We start from the raw sequence: 14295 nt of genomic DNA, 5'->3' as shown, positions 1-14295 counted from the left end.
GTTCAGATTGGAACATAATGTCTTCCTTTCAGAGTTGTTACATTGTGGTGTATTTCTGCCTACTGTTAAGTTTTAAGAAATATTTCATTAATAATATTCAATTTTATGATTATATCTTGTTTTCTTTCATTGGTTTAGAAAATACAAAGTGTCAGCCAGAATAATACTAGCCCTGCCTTCTTACACTCCAATGTATTCTACTGAGACAGGACAGGCTGACCTTAGAATTGCTAAGTTTAGTCTTGAATAAAAGCCCTGGGGATATCATTTTTAGAAGAAAGTCTGAATATCAGAGTGTTGAAATAAAGTTCTATGTAAAATAAATTTTATACTCTGTATATATGAAAGAAAATTAGGTCCTTACAGATGTTCATGGACAGTGCACGAAGGGATTCTGAGGGCCTCTAAATATGTCATCTCAGCTCTAAAAACGATGAAGTGAAGATGGTTTTAAAGAAAAAATTAGCAACACCTTATGCAACATACATTAATGATAACTCAAGTAATAAAACATATAGATTAAATTAAAATTCACTATTTATAAATTATTATTATCTTTAATACATAAAATTGTACAGCTTTGTGAAATATCAGCTGATGTTTTGATATATGTATCTAGTATATACTATTAAATCAGATTGTATATGAATATATACATATGTGTGTGTGTCTGTGAGAGAGAGAGAGAGAGAGAGAGAGAGAGAGAGAGAGAGAGAGATATGGATCATTTCCTTGAAGTCAAAATATTCAAATATACAACATGCCATCACTATGTATACTTACTCAAGCATGTTGCATTTGTAAAAGAGAACCTAATTTTGCCAAATATAGAGGTTTAATAATCTTAAAATGAAATATATTTAACCAGTGAGCATCAATTAAATTCCCCCTGATCCTTTAACTCAAGAGAGTATCTGATTTGGACAACTGGTTGGGTTCTATACCAGCTCTGTGAATATTGCAAGCTTAGTCTCAGAGTAAATTTGCCTCCATTTTGAAATTTCCATTTAGTTTTATTGAGCTTTTGTACCTAACCTGAAGGATTTTGCGATGCTGATGTTTTCATAATGAATGTAAAGCAACTAGTACTTATATTATTTCACACACACTCTGTGTTAGTTTTCCCAGGCAGTTTTGGATTTCCTTCTCTAACTCTTTAAATTTTGAATGAGGTCTCATTTGTCTGAGATACTGGACAGGAAAACCTAGTTGAACTCACAAGGTCTTTCTAGCTGTGTGGCTTTGTATTTCTCAACCTTGGCAGCCCACGTCCTGAGGTAATGAGATTCCCAGGAGACTTCTTAACGTTAAGAATCAGCAAAACTGAAACTTTTACAGATCAGTTGCTTTTAACCTACATGGCTTCTCTGTGAAATATTTGAATTACCGTGTCAACTGTTGTCAAGTTAGTGTAGGTTCAATGTGTGGTTCTATGTCACCTTGAGGTCTGATGTTACTCTTTGGTAGAAAATCTGATTGATTTAAGGCTGGAGTACATTACTTTAGGCATCAAGGATCAAAGTTAACTTGGTGACTAAAAAACTTTTTAAAAAAATGTGCTGAAAGGGCCATTTCCACAAATTTCAGCTTCAGCCATTTAAAAGTATTCCCAATATTGCTTTCATTATACTATATTCAGAGTGTTCTCCTCATATTGCCTCTGATCTCCCAACCTCATTGTAGCTCCCACCTCTCTCTGACTCTTTCTGTCTCTGTCTCTGTCTCTCTGTCTCTCTGTCTCTCTCTCAATCTCTCTCTCTGTCTCTGTCTCTCTGTCTCTGTCTCTCTGTCTCTCTCTCTCTCTGTCTCTCTCTCATCTCTCTCTCACACATTCTGCTTTTTTTTCTCTGCCTTCAAAATGTGGAAAGAAAGTAAGAAATAGTTTCTATCCTATGCTGCCTGCCTCTGGTTATGGGGACTGGATACTCACTTTGTGCCTTACAAATTTAGTTGTAAGTAATTCATGGATACTTACATGATTCCTAGTGGTAACACCATTTATTAATGAAATAAATCCCAGTCCTTTTTGACACTCTGTGAAATGAGATTGTTATGAAATATTAAAACCTAGACACATTGGAAAGGTAACTAAATTCTTGTTTTGAATTGTTTTTTTGGTGATATTTATTTATTTATTTATTTAATCAGTAAGACATATCCTGAATAAGACAAGGATATATTAATGTGAAGTGTGGTGGTTTTGTACATTTGTAACACTTGAGAGAGAACTTCATTGGAAAAAACTGCCCCTATATTATTGCTCAATGAGCTTGTCTGTGGGCATTTTATTTTGTCAACTTGACCCAAATTGGAGTCACTTGGAAGAGAGGATCTTCAGTACAAGGATTGGCTTCATCATATTGGCATACTGGCATGTCTGTAAGATATTTTCTTAATTAAAGAGTTATATAGGAATGTATAACCCACTGTAAATAGGGCCTCCCCTGGACTCCTTGCCAAGGATTATATACGAATGTGACCTGCACTAGCCACAGAGAGCAAGCCAGTAAGCATCCCTATGTATATATATATATATATATATATATATATATATATATATATATATATATATTCTGATTCATTTCCTGTTTCCATGTTTCTTTTTGAACTCCTGTCCTTACTTCCCATGATTATGAGCTGTACCTTATATGATAAAATAAACGTTTTTATTCACATAATGATGTCAGTTATGGTGTTTATTAGAATAACATAAAGCAAATGAGAATAACTTCCCAAGGATGTACTTTGAACAGAGACTTGAAAGATGAAATAAACCCGATCATACTGAAGTTGACTTATACATTGTATTATCACAGCAGGTGAAGAAAAACTAATACACTAGTTAAGCATGTTCAGGGCTTAAGAAAACTTACAAAATGTTGTACTTATTCCACTTAATATTTAGAGGACAACTTTATAGAGATGGATGTTTGAGGTAATCTTGGATGTATAGTGGGACATAACCATTCCTAGAGGACAAAGATGGAGAATAAGAAGTACCACATTACACTGTCTTTTAGACTCAAGTCAACCAACATGAGAGCTTCACAATTATGTCTACAGAATGCTAGGTAGCACAGGATCCTTACAATAATGTGTTTTTGTGAGTTAGTCTTTATTGCCACCATAGAGAATATAAAACATATGGTAAAATATGAATTAACAGAAGATTATTAAAATAATTAAAATAAACTTTGAAAAAATATGATAGAAACTTTCTATAACCTTAATGAAATATTCTATCATATACATTCATTGTTGGACATTTATATATTTATTTTATTTTAATTATTTTAAGTGTATCAATGTAACCATACAAAAATAATTAGGCACATTAACAAGTTTCATTGTAATGAGATAAATATTGAACTATTGATTCATCCAGTTATATGTAAACAAACGTACTTTGAATTAAATAAAATAGTATTAAAATGAATAAAAATAGATCTGCAAACATTTCTTATTATTGCCATTGTTGTTTGCTATTGTCCAAAACTTGATGGTATGGCATTGTTCTGGAAGAAATTGTGTAGTTGCAACATAGAATATGACAAAATCATGTTTGTATAGACCTGGAATTTTCATCCATACTGACTAGCTTTCAAAGTTCTGGAAGTTGCTATGAAGAGACCTGAGGAGAAAAATAAACATCAGTTGGGCCCAGCTCGTAATCCTTCCTGATATTATGGTACAGTAGTATCATGGGCATAATCAACCACTTTTTTATTGGAACTAAGTGCCATACCACAAAATGAAATGCATAATGTTCTCTGTTATTGGGTGACTACTACGTGGCTAGAGAAGCCATAGGTTCTGGGGAGAACCAAGTACTATTATTCTACAAAATAGACTGAATATTATTTTGTTTTCTAATGATAAATTGCTTTACTTGTAGATCACTGCATCTTCTATCCCTAATTTGAGAAGCTTGTATTTGTGGTAGATTGTGGTTAACACAGTGACTCACAACTGGCCAAGGTGTGAAAAATCAGTCACAGCAGAAAGCTCAACCTTAAAGAGAACACATTCATGGATCATCCCTCCCAAGACTTGAAGATCACTGAAGAAGGAAAAAGAGTGTAGATATCTTCTGGATATAACAGACCACCTTACCATATAAACTTTCAGTGGTTTGACCAGCAAGCAGAAAACCTGTAGATGCCCAATAGAATCCTGTTCCTAGCATAAAGATGGGAATTGATCAGACATTTTGCATTGTAGCTGTTGATCTATCAGCAATTGTTACCTACTGGGAGATGGGGAGACACTGTTCTCTGAGACTTTAGGCCCTGATAAGCCAATCATTTTCTAAATAAAACACACACACACAAGACTACTTTGGCAGTACAAATTGGTCTTGATGGATAAAACAAAAATTAGACACAATGTTTTTGGGTAGCAGGGGGGTGGGGATAGAGTTACAGTATGGGAAGAATTGGTTGAAGCAGTAAATGTGGTCAATACATTTTATATGATACTCTCAAAGAATGAATAATAACAGCACAACAAATAAAGAGAAGTGACAACTGAAAAGATTTAAATTCCCAAATTATATGTAAAATAATCATTCAAAATGAAAACAGAGTATTTAGAAGGAACAATTAATTTTTGTATTCATGTAGTATGTAGAAGAAAATTGAGAGGCAACTTATTTTACTTTTACAAAACTACAAGACCTAAAAATATGGATTCTCTAGAAAATTTCTTCACAAATGTAGAAATAAAAGTGGTCTAAAAGAAGCAAAGGTAGAAGTATAAAGAAAATATGTCTAAATTAAAACAATAGAATTGATCAAAAATTGTCAAAGATAGTTGAGCCAATCCTTTGACAGGCTAATATGATTGTAAAACTTTACAAGTGTAAATAAAGGAAACTAGTCTAGTAAGCACAATTAAACAATATTAAGAATTAGAATGATTTGGGGGGGGAGGGTTGGATTGTAGATGGTATCATATATAGCAGTGGCTTTTGATTTACATTTTTCTGATCACTAAGGACTTTAACATTTCTTTAGGTGCCTCTTAGCCATTTGATATTCCTTTGTTATGAATTCTCGGTTTAGTTCTCTACCCCATTTTTTGACTGGGTTGTTTGATTTTTTTGGTGGTTATCTTCTTGAGTTTTTTATATATTTTGGCTATTACCCCTCTATCATATGTGGGGTTAGTGAAGATTGTTTTCCCATCTGTAGGTTGCCAATTTGTCTTCTTGACTATGTCCTTTGCCTTACAGAAGCTTTCCAGTTTCATGAGGTCCCATTTATCAGTTCTTGATCTTAGAGCATGAACCATTTGAGTTCTGTTTAGGAAATTTCCCCCTGTGGCAATGAGTTCAAGGCTCTTTCCCACTTTCTCTTCTATTAGATTCAGTGTATCTGGTTTTATGTTGAGGTCCTTGATCCACTTGGAAGTAAGCTTTGTGCAAGGTGACAAATATGAGTCTATTTTTATTTTTCTACATACAACCAGTTAGACTAGCATCATTTATTGAAGATGCTTTCTTTTTCCCATTGTATATTTTTAGATTCTTTGTCAAAGATCAAGTGTCTGTAAGTGTATGGTTTTACTTCTTGGTCTTCATTTCTATTCCATTGATCAACCTGTCTATCTCTGTACCAATACCATGCAGGTTTTAATCACTATTGCTCTGTAGAAAAGCTTGAGATTTGGGATGTTAATTTCTCCAGCATTTCTTTTATTGTTAAGAATTGTAATCTCTATTTTGTTTTTTTGTTTTCCTTTTCAGATAAATTTAAGAATTAATTTTTCCATGTCTTTGAAGAATTGTTTTGGGATTTTGATGGGGATTGCATTGAATCTGTGTTGCGGCCCAAGCTACCCCAAGTTTGGGGGCCAATCGGGGGGACTGCTCTGTCAGTGTTGGAACCCACACTGCCAACAGCCTTGGAGGCTAAACTGTTAGAACCCACACTGCCTCAAGCTGCTCCAGTCTGTGGGTAGGGGTTCAGCAAGAGAGGAAGTGAGGACAGACTTGAAGAATGGAGACCAGACAGAGTGTGATTCAATCCTATTTATTCTTCAGTCTCTCTTCTCTCCAAGTCCCTAGTTCCTAGTCCAAGTTCCAAGTCTCAAGTTCCTAGTCCCTAGTTCCTAGTCCCTAGTGCCTCCAAGTTCAAGTTTCTAATTCCAAGTGTTTAATTCCTAGTTGCCTGTCTCAAGTCTCAAGTGCCTACTACCTAATTCCAAGTTCTTCCTTCAAGTGCCAAGTACCTAATACCTAATAATAATTTCTTCTGTCTGCCTCTCGCCTTTTATGTCTCACTTCTAAGCCACGCCTTTAACTCTTTAACCCTTGGGTCTTGTCTTTAAATCTGATCTCTAAGTCATGCCCTTAAGTCACACACCTTTAAGTCTCACACACCCAAGGGAAAATCCCGGGTATCTAAAACAAGATGTTATCAGAGTGTGCTCAGCTGTTGTAGGCTATTGTAATCAAGTCTCTTGTCAGGGAATATGGGTCAAGATGGCTGCAAGGATGATAGCTGCCTTTTGTAGGCTCTCCACAAATCTGTAGATTGCCTTTGGTAGGATGGCCATTTTTACTATATTGATTCTACCAATCCATGAGCATGGACAATCTTTCCATTTCTGAGATCTTCAATTTCCTTCTTGAGAGAATAGAAGTTATTGTCATACAGGTCTTTCACTTGTTTGGTTAGAGTTACCCTAAGATATTTTATATTATTTATGGCTATTGTGAAAGGAGTTGTTTCCCTAATTTCTCTGTCAGCCAGTTTATCATTTGTATAAAGGAAAGCTACTGATTTATTTGAGTTAATTTTATATCCAGCCACTGTGCTGAAATTGTTTATCAGCTGGAGAAGTTCTCTGGTAGAGTTTTGGGCGTCATTTATGTATACTATCATATCATATGCAAATAGTGATACCTTTATTTCTTCTTTGCCAATTTGTATCCTTTTGATCTCTTTTTGTTGTCTTACTGTTGTAGCTAGCACTTCAAGTACTATACTGAATAGATATGGGGAGAGTGGGCATCCTTGTCCTTGATTTTAGTAGGATTGCTTCAAGTATGTCTCCATTTAATTTTATATTGGCTGTTGGTTTGCGGTAAATTGTTTTTATTATGTTTAGGTATGGTCCTTAGTAGCCTCAAACTTATAGTGTAGTCATGAAAGCTTGAACTGATTCTTTTTTCCTCTGCCCCTCAAATAATGAGAGGACAGGTATGTACTGTCATCACCAGAAAAAACTAGGAAGATTTTGACAATTTGTCATAGTACTAGGTGAAATCATGTAACATTTCTGCTATTCTTTTAACATCTTAATATGACTTCTAATATATAGAAGTTGTTCTTTCTGTTCATAAAATTAGGAATACAATTAGGAATAATAATAATATATGGTGATGGCATTAAGGAAAATCTGTGGATTTTAGTGGTTTAGAGGAATAATAAGCACTTGGGGTGTCTTCTAAGGACTTACAGTTTAAGAAAAATCTGTGGATTTTAGTGATTTAGAGGAATAATAAGCACTTGGGGCTTCTTCTATGGACTTACAGTTTTCAAGGACAACTCTTTGAATTAGAATTCTTTGGTTAAGATAGGATTTTTCATCACAGTAAAAGGATAATAAAACTCAATATATTGTATGCTACTTATAGAAAAAAGGTAGTTCATGTAAAAAGATTTTTACATATTCAAAGACGTTTCATATTCAAAGATGTTTCTACTTTTACATATTTTACAAGAAGTATAAAATCTTGGATAAAAAAAAAAAACACTGGAAAAATTCACAACAGATAAATTCCAGAAAAAGTAATAATTGTTGAATGTGTAAATATTGGATGCAGGAGATGTTATACATTTTTGTTGTTTTTGTTTTGTTTTTATTATTATTTTTTTTTTTTTACAGTTCAATTGTTACCCACCTCCTGGTCAGCCTTCCCACAGTTCCTCATCCCATTCCTCTTCTCTGCCTGTTTCCAAGAGGATGTCCCCCATCTCTGCCAGACCTCCCCACTTCCTTGGGCCTCATGACTCCACAGGATTAGGCTTTTTTCTCCCAGTGAAGCCAGGCCAGGCAGTCCTCTGCTATATATGTGTTGGAGGCCTCATATCAGCTGATGTATGCTGCCTGTTGGTGTCTCAGTGTCTGGGATATCTCTGGAGTCTGGGTTAGTTAAGACTGCTGGTCTTCTTATGGAGTCAGCATCTTCCTCAGCATCTTCAGCCTTTTCCTAATCCAACCACAGGATTCCCTGACTTTAGTCCATTCAGTCAGATTCAGTCAGCTGCTTGTTGTTTAATTTTTCTTTCTACTCTTTTTAAAAAGCATATTTTATTTTGTATATATTAATGTTTTATTTGTATGCATGTATTTATGCTATGTGTGTACATGGTGCCTGTAAAGGCTTGAGGAAATTATCAGATTCCCTGCAACTGAAGTTTCAAGTGATAACAGCCAGCAGGCAGGCACTGGGAACCTATTTTTGACCATTACTAGAGAAGCAAAATGTTTAAAAAAAATTCAGTACTTTTAATATAAAATAATTTTGAAAATATCTTTGTTATACCTAATTTAGATATTGCTTTATGCATATATGTACAGAAGCATTACAGAGATTATACTTGATATGTAAATATATGTGTGTGTATGTCTATCTTGTAAAATTCATGTTAAAATAAGGATTAATGCAAAATATATTATGTTTGAAGACAACTACTAATGAGCCCAACCACAATAGTAATTTGTGTTTTTCAACAGATAACTAAAAATTACCTAAAAGATCATTCTTGAGGAATGACTTTCCATTCATTACAGAAGGTAGACAATGCTTCTTCATTCTTTGACCATAATTTCTTGTATAATTCACAAATGATCAGGAAAAAATCAATATTTAGAAGAAATGCAAGTGGGAATATATATATAATCTGTAATACACACAGAACATCTAAATCTTGTCATACTCTTCTGTTAAAGTACTTATCTCTGTCACCTTAATTAGTTATAATAAATCCAGATGCTACTCTAGTAAAGAAAAGAAATGCAAGCATCTGTTTACATGCATGATTTTATCCACAAATAACCACTATCAAATCCAATCTACAATAGTGGAACAACAGGAATAAAATTGAAAAAGAAAAATGAACCTATGCTCTTGCTTTGAAATATCATCACATTAAAAGTATACATTAAGAACATTTGTAATGCAGGTATAATACATATGCAACCTAAAAGTTAAGTTTTATCTTTTATTTTCTAGAAATTGAGAAAGAAAGTTGTGGCGATCCTGGCACACCTTTATATGGAATTAGAGAAGGCGATGGTTTTTCTAATCGTGATGTTTTAAGGTTTGAATGCCAGTTTGGGTTTGAATTAATTGGAGAGAAATCCATTGTTTGTCAAGAGAATAACCAATGGTCTGCAAATATACCCATCTGTATCTGTGAGTACCAAATGCTTTGCTTCTAGATGGCATATGTTACCCTGTCCTTGCATATAATTGCTTTTGTAATTAATTGCAAAGAGCTGGAACCAAGTAATTATTTTTGAATGAGGAGCACTTTGTGATACTATCTTTAACATGTGTGTTTATGCTGAATTATAAAATTTATTACAGATTTAAATAAAGTTAACAGAGTTCACTTGGCTATTGCAAAAAACATATATTATGTGCATTCTTCTAACAAGTGGGTAGCATTTTGTGCTTTATACACGGTACATTTCTTATGGAAATTAGACATCATAGATAATTCTAATAAGCCCATTTTTTCACAATATAAAACATGCTTATTCATAATCATACTTAGTAAAATATTTAAGGCTTCTCTTTTATGTAAATGCTATTATTTATTTTTGAATGAGGGTGTTCATGGTAGGGCATAGAGTTCACAGCATAAAATCCATTACTATTTATTTTGTATAAAATGTTAGGATTATAAAAACATATTTTTCAAAATACATTAAATTTTCAACTTAATACAAACTGAACATGAAGATTATCTATTGATATACTTTTATGGTCAAGTAAATAGTCATCATTATATTACAGTATCTTTCAGAGGAAAGGTACATTTCTAAGGGACTGTGTGGAAGAGGCCAGTTATTCATAATGAAGGTCACCTGTTCAGTTCTTTTTGCAAAAGAATAAAATACATTAGAGGAGCTGATTTTAATCTGTTTATTCCCTATAAAGCTTGGAAGTCCTTAAAATATTTTAATTGATGATCTTTTATTCTAAGCATTCTTCCAAAAAGATAATATTGGTTTCATAATGGAAAACCTATTATTTGATAAATCACACCAACAATGAAAGAAAACATTTGGTGCAAGAGATCTCATCCAAAGCTTTGGCTCTGCTGCATAAGTGCTCTTTTTTGAGCTACACCCCAGTCAGAAAATGAAAAAGCAATTGACAATATTTTGTCAGATGCTAGAATACATAATAAAAATGACATGACTATCATTCCCTGAAGGCAATTTGAAAAATTCTTGAATTTTGTTTTGTTTGAAATGGGGTCTCATATGCCCACCTGGATGGCCTGCATGTTCTCCATAGCACCAGATAGGCTCTCATTTGCAGTGATTCTCCTGTGTGCTAGAATTATAGGCATGTGCCACCATTGGATATCTTTAACTATTCTCAACTAAGCCAAATAATCCAGTAAGTGATAAAATACTGTATCTAATTTCTAGGCACAGGCAATGGTTAATTTTAAATGCATTTGCCTAAATAGTTGTAGATGAATAAGCCAGGACTACATAGATAAAATTCTTACATAAATGTAGGTAAACAATAAAAGACAATAATATTAAAGTTAACAAAAGAATACCTTATGGAAAAAATATTATGAATATATTATATTAATTTATGAATCATATATAAATATGATGTAATTTTAGTAATTTTAATTGATCTATTAAAAGCAGTTTTTCTGGGAACAGGACAGTGAACAAGGTGATGTTACCTAAAAATCGCACTGCACCGATAAAACAGTAGATGCAGTGTACATTATTTAATCTACACATCTTGAAGTTCTATGGTTTGTGAGCTTGGTCAGTTCTTGTTCTATGTGTGTATCATGTGTAGCAATATGAACTTATATCAATTTGAAAATAATGTAAAAGGAACCACACACCTTTACCTTTTACCAATTTAGCAATCATTTTGTTAACAGTGGTTATAGAATCAAAGTTTCCAAGATTCAGTGTGTATAAGAGAGAGGGCAGTAGTCGGTGTGTACTCCAGATGTGGATGGAATTGGTGGGAAAATGGAACAATTTAACTATGCAGAGATAGGGATGGAAGGTATAGATGATCCAGAGGATAGGGAGGACTTCTATGGAGTACTTCCCTCTGGACAGGATATGACTGTTGCAATGATAAACTCACAACATTTATAGTTACCTCACAAAACATGTTCAGGTCAGAACAGCTCACATCCCAGCATGAATGATCAAGGAGCTCACAAGATCCAACTCCTAACTAAGGAACTAAAGACAGATGACAGCTGTTTGGATAAGAAGACTTGTTCTTCTTTGTGGAAATTAGCCACTGGTACATCGCTCATACTTTTTTGGATGGCCTTATACCCATATACATATGGGAAGCACTAATTAGACTCAGTGAGCAATGAAAGACAGACAGACAGATGGATAGAGAGACAGAGACACAGAAACACAAAGAGACATAGAGTGACAGAGACAAAATCAGAGAGAGACTTAAAGGAAAACAGGAAAAATAATAAAAAAAATAAAGGAAAAAGGGAATTGAAGCTTTAAGATGGGCATGTTAGAGATGAATCTCTGAAAACATGGGCAGGATGCTTGGAGGGTTGATATAATCATATGTTACTGCACACATATATAAAATTCCTAAAAAAATAAATAAAACATAGTAAGGGTCAGAACATACTATGTACAAGGCAAATCTCTGTACTTGGAAGGGGAGGAAAGAAGCCTTTGTTTTTTACTTGTAACAGTCTACATAGTAAGCCTGAGTATCACAAAAAAAAAAATGAGATGGTGAAACTTTTAAAATAGACTTTTCTTCTCAAATGTGAAATCTGATTTTAAATATGATTTCAAAGATTGGGGAGAAGAAAAGCAAATGCGTTCACATTAGACTGACATAAAACATGCCTGAGCCCAAAGGCTGTAAGTTTATTGCATCTAAAATTATTCCAAATAGAAAAGGTGCATAACACTTGTAAAGAAAATGTGAAATTACATGCAATGTGAGTTCTCTTAGTATATAATCAAATACATGTAACCAAAAGATTATCCTAAGTAGTACATTCAAATAAATTAATAATATTGATTTAATATTGATTTTTTAAAAAATAAATAGGAACTCTTAGTTGTCTATATAAATAGGTTGTCTTAGTTACTGTTATATTGTGTGAAGAGACACCATGAACAAGCCAAGTCTGGCAAAAAAAAAGCATTTAATTTGGGGGCTTGTGTGATGATTTAGAGGATTACTCTATGGTTATCATGGCAGAAAAAAGACAGGTATGGCCTTGGAGTAGTAGAGAGCTTTACATAGTGAGTTGCAGGTAGGAAGCAGACAGAGAGACTATTGAAATCTGAAACATTGCCCCTGCTGACAAACCTGTACCAACAAAACCATACCAAGTCCACAAAGGCCACATCCCCCAATCCTTCTCAAGCAGCATTCAATCTATGAGGACAACTTTCATTCAAACTACCACATACAGTATTGTGACTTAAGACTACTGAAGCAGAATTCATAAGTGGATTCTTCAAAGGAAGTGAGTAAAGTGGATTCTTTAAATAAATAATCACATGGGAAAACATCAACTCTTCAACTGCACTGTAAGTAGAAGAAAGCAAAACAATAATGTGTCATTTTTCTTATGAAACCTAAAAGAATAAATTATCATAGTATTTCTTGCTTGTTGGGTTACATATTCTTTAATACAGCCTTTTATATTTCACTACAAATTGCTATTACTTGAGTAATTCTGAATACTATTTTGAGCCTCACATTAATAGTCTTATAAACTCATTAAAAATATCCCATGTAAATAATCAAAAGACAGTCATCACTAAATTATATTTTAGAATACAATTTTAAATGTTAACTTACAGTTGTATATATTATGTTGGGGGTTTAAATGAAGAGTATAATTATGTGTATTAGATTTAAATGTTTATATATTATTTAAATAAGGAACCAATTGTAGTGGTGTCTCTAACCTAAATACTTGGACTAAAGCAAGAAAATGAATAATCCTAAGTCATCTTGATCTATATTCTGAAAAATTGTCTCAAAACTATACATACAAACATACCCCATATGCACATATATGTTTATATACCTTAAATATGCCCTATATAGAGACTTTAAAATTCTTTATATGTACACACTTTGTGTAAGAGTGAGGAGAGAAAGAGACAGAGACAGAGAGAGACAGAGGGGAGAAGGAGACAGACAGAGAGAGAGAGAGAGAGAGAGAGAGAGAGAGAGAGAGAGAGAGAGAGAGAATTTGGCATTTAATATATTTACTGAGTTTTGTTGAAGATACTTTGTAGCACTGAAAGAAACTATATCAATATTTCAACATTGATTTCCTTTGAGTAGTTTGTTTGTTTATTTGTTTATATGTTTTTTTTTCCTTTCTTAGCCACTCTCAGCTTTCAAATTTCTATCAGATGTTTGAAATTTCAGAAAGAAAACAGGGCATAAGACTATAGTTTTTGTAGATTAGCTGTGTTTACTTCTCCTTCTAGACTTTGACAACAGTGACAGCTTTTGCCCATTATATATATTAACCTGTCTCCATATTTGTGTCATAAACTATCATGGCATGGTAGGGATAAAATTCATTTAAGCACCATTACTGATTTTCTAAAAGCTGTAGAATTTTAACTCTGAAATAATTTTTAAAATGATTCCTTCTTCAATCATTGTATTAACCTTAGTGTTTCATGGGTACTTGTGAAGTTTTCTCCTAAGTGCAGGAAGGAGAGTTGTAGAATACTCTAACTCAGTACAAATGGAAAAATCAAGTGTCACTGAGTGGAGTGTAGTCATTCCTGCCTAGAGTCTCCATCTCAAAAGGCAGAAGGAGCAGCAATTGTAAAATGTTTCTGTTCTGCCTAGAAATGAATTCTAATTGACTGAGGCTACAGAATGAGAATTGTGGTGTCTTAGAGTTTCCATTGCTGTAAGGAGACACCATGACCAAGGCAACTCTTATAAAAACATTAATTGGGGCTGACTTACAGGTTCAGAGGTTCAGTCCATTATTACTAAGACAGAAGGCACAGAGGAAGCACAGAAACAAC

The 14295-nt window shown here is 33.6% G+C and overlaps 1 protein-coding gene across 1 annotated transcript in view; it reads left to right on the top strand.

The window, feature by feature from the left end:
• Nucleotides 1-14295, top strand: part of Csmd3 (CUB and Sushi multiple domains 3) — a 942208-nt gene that overhangs the window by 535705 nt on the left and 392208 nt on the right. Inside the window, 1 exon segment of the mRNA XM_076912208.1 lies at nt 9245-9427. Within this exon segment, the coding sequence (XP_076768323.1) occupies nt 9245-9427 (183 nt within the window).

This window comes from Arvicanthis niloticus, chromosome 13, assembly GCF_011762505.2.
Source record: "Arvicanthis niloticus isolate mArvNil1 chromosome 13, mArvNil1.pat.X, whole genome shotgun sequence".
Classification (NCBI taxonomy): domain Eukaryota; kingdom Metazoa; phylum Chordata; class Mammalia; order Rodentia; family Muridae; genus Arvicanthis; species Arvicanthis niloticus.
Note: the sequence above shows the minus strand (reverse complement) of the source record. Positions and strands in the feature narration are given on the sequence as shown.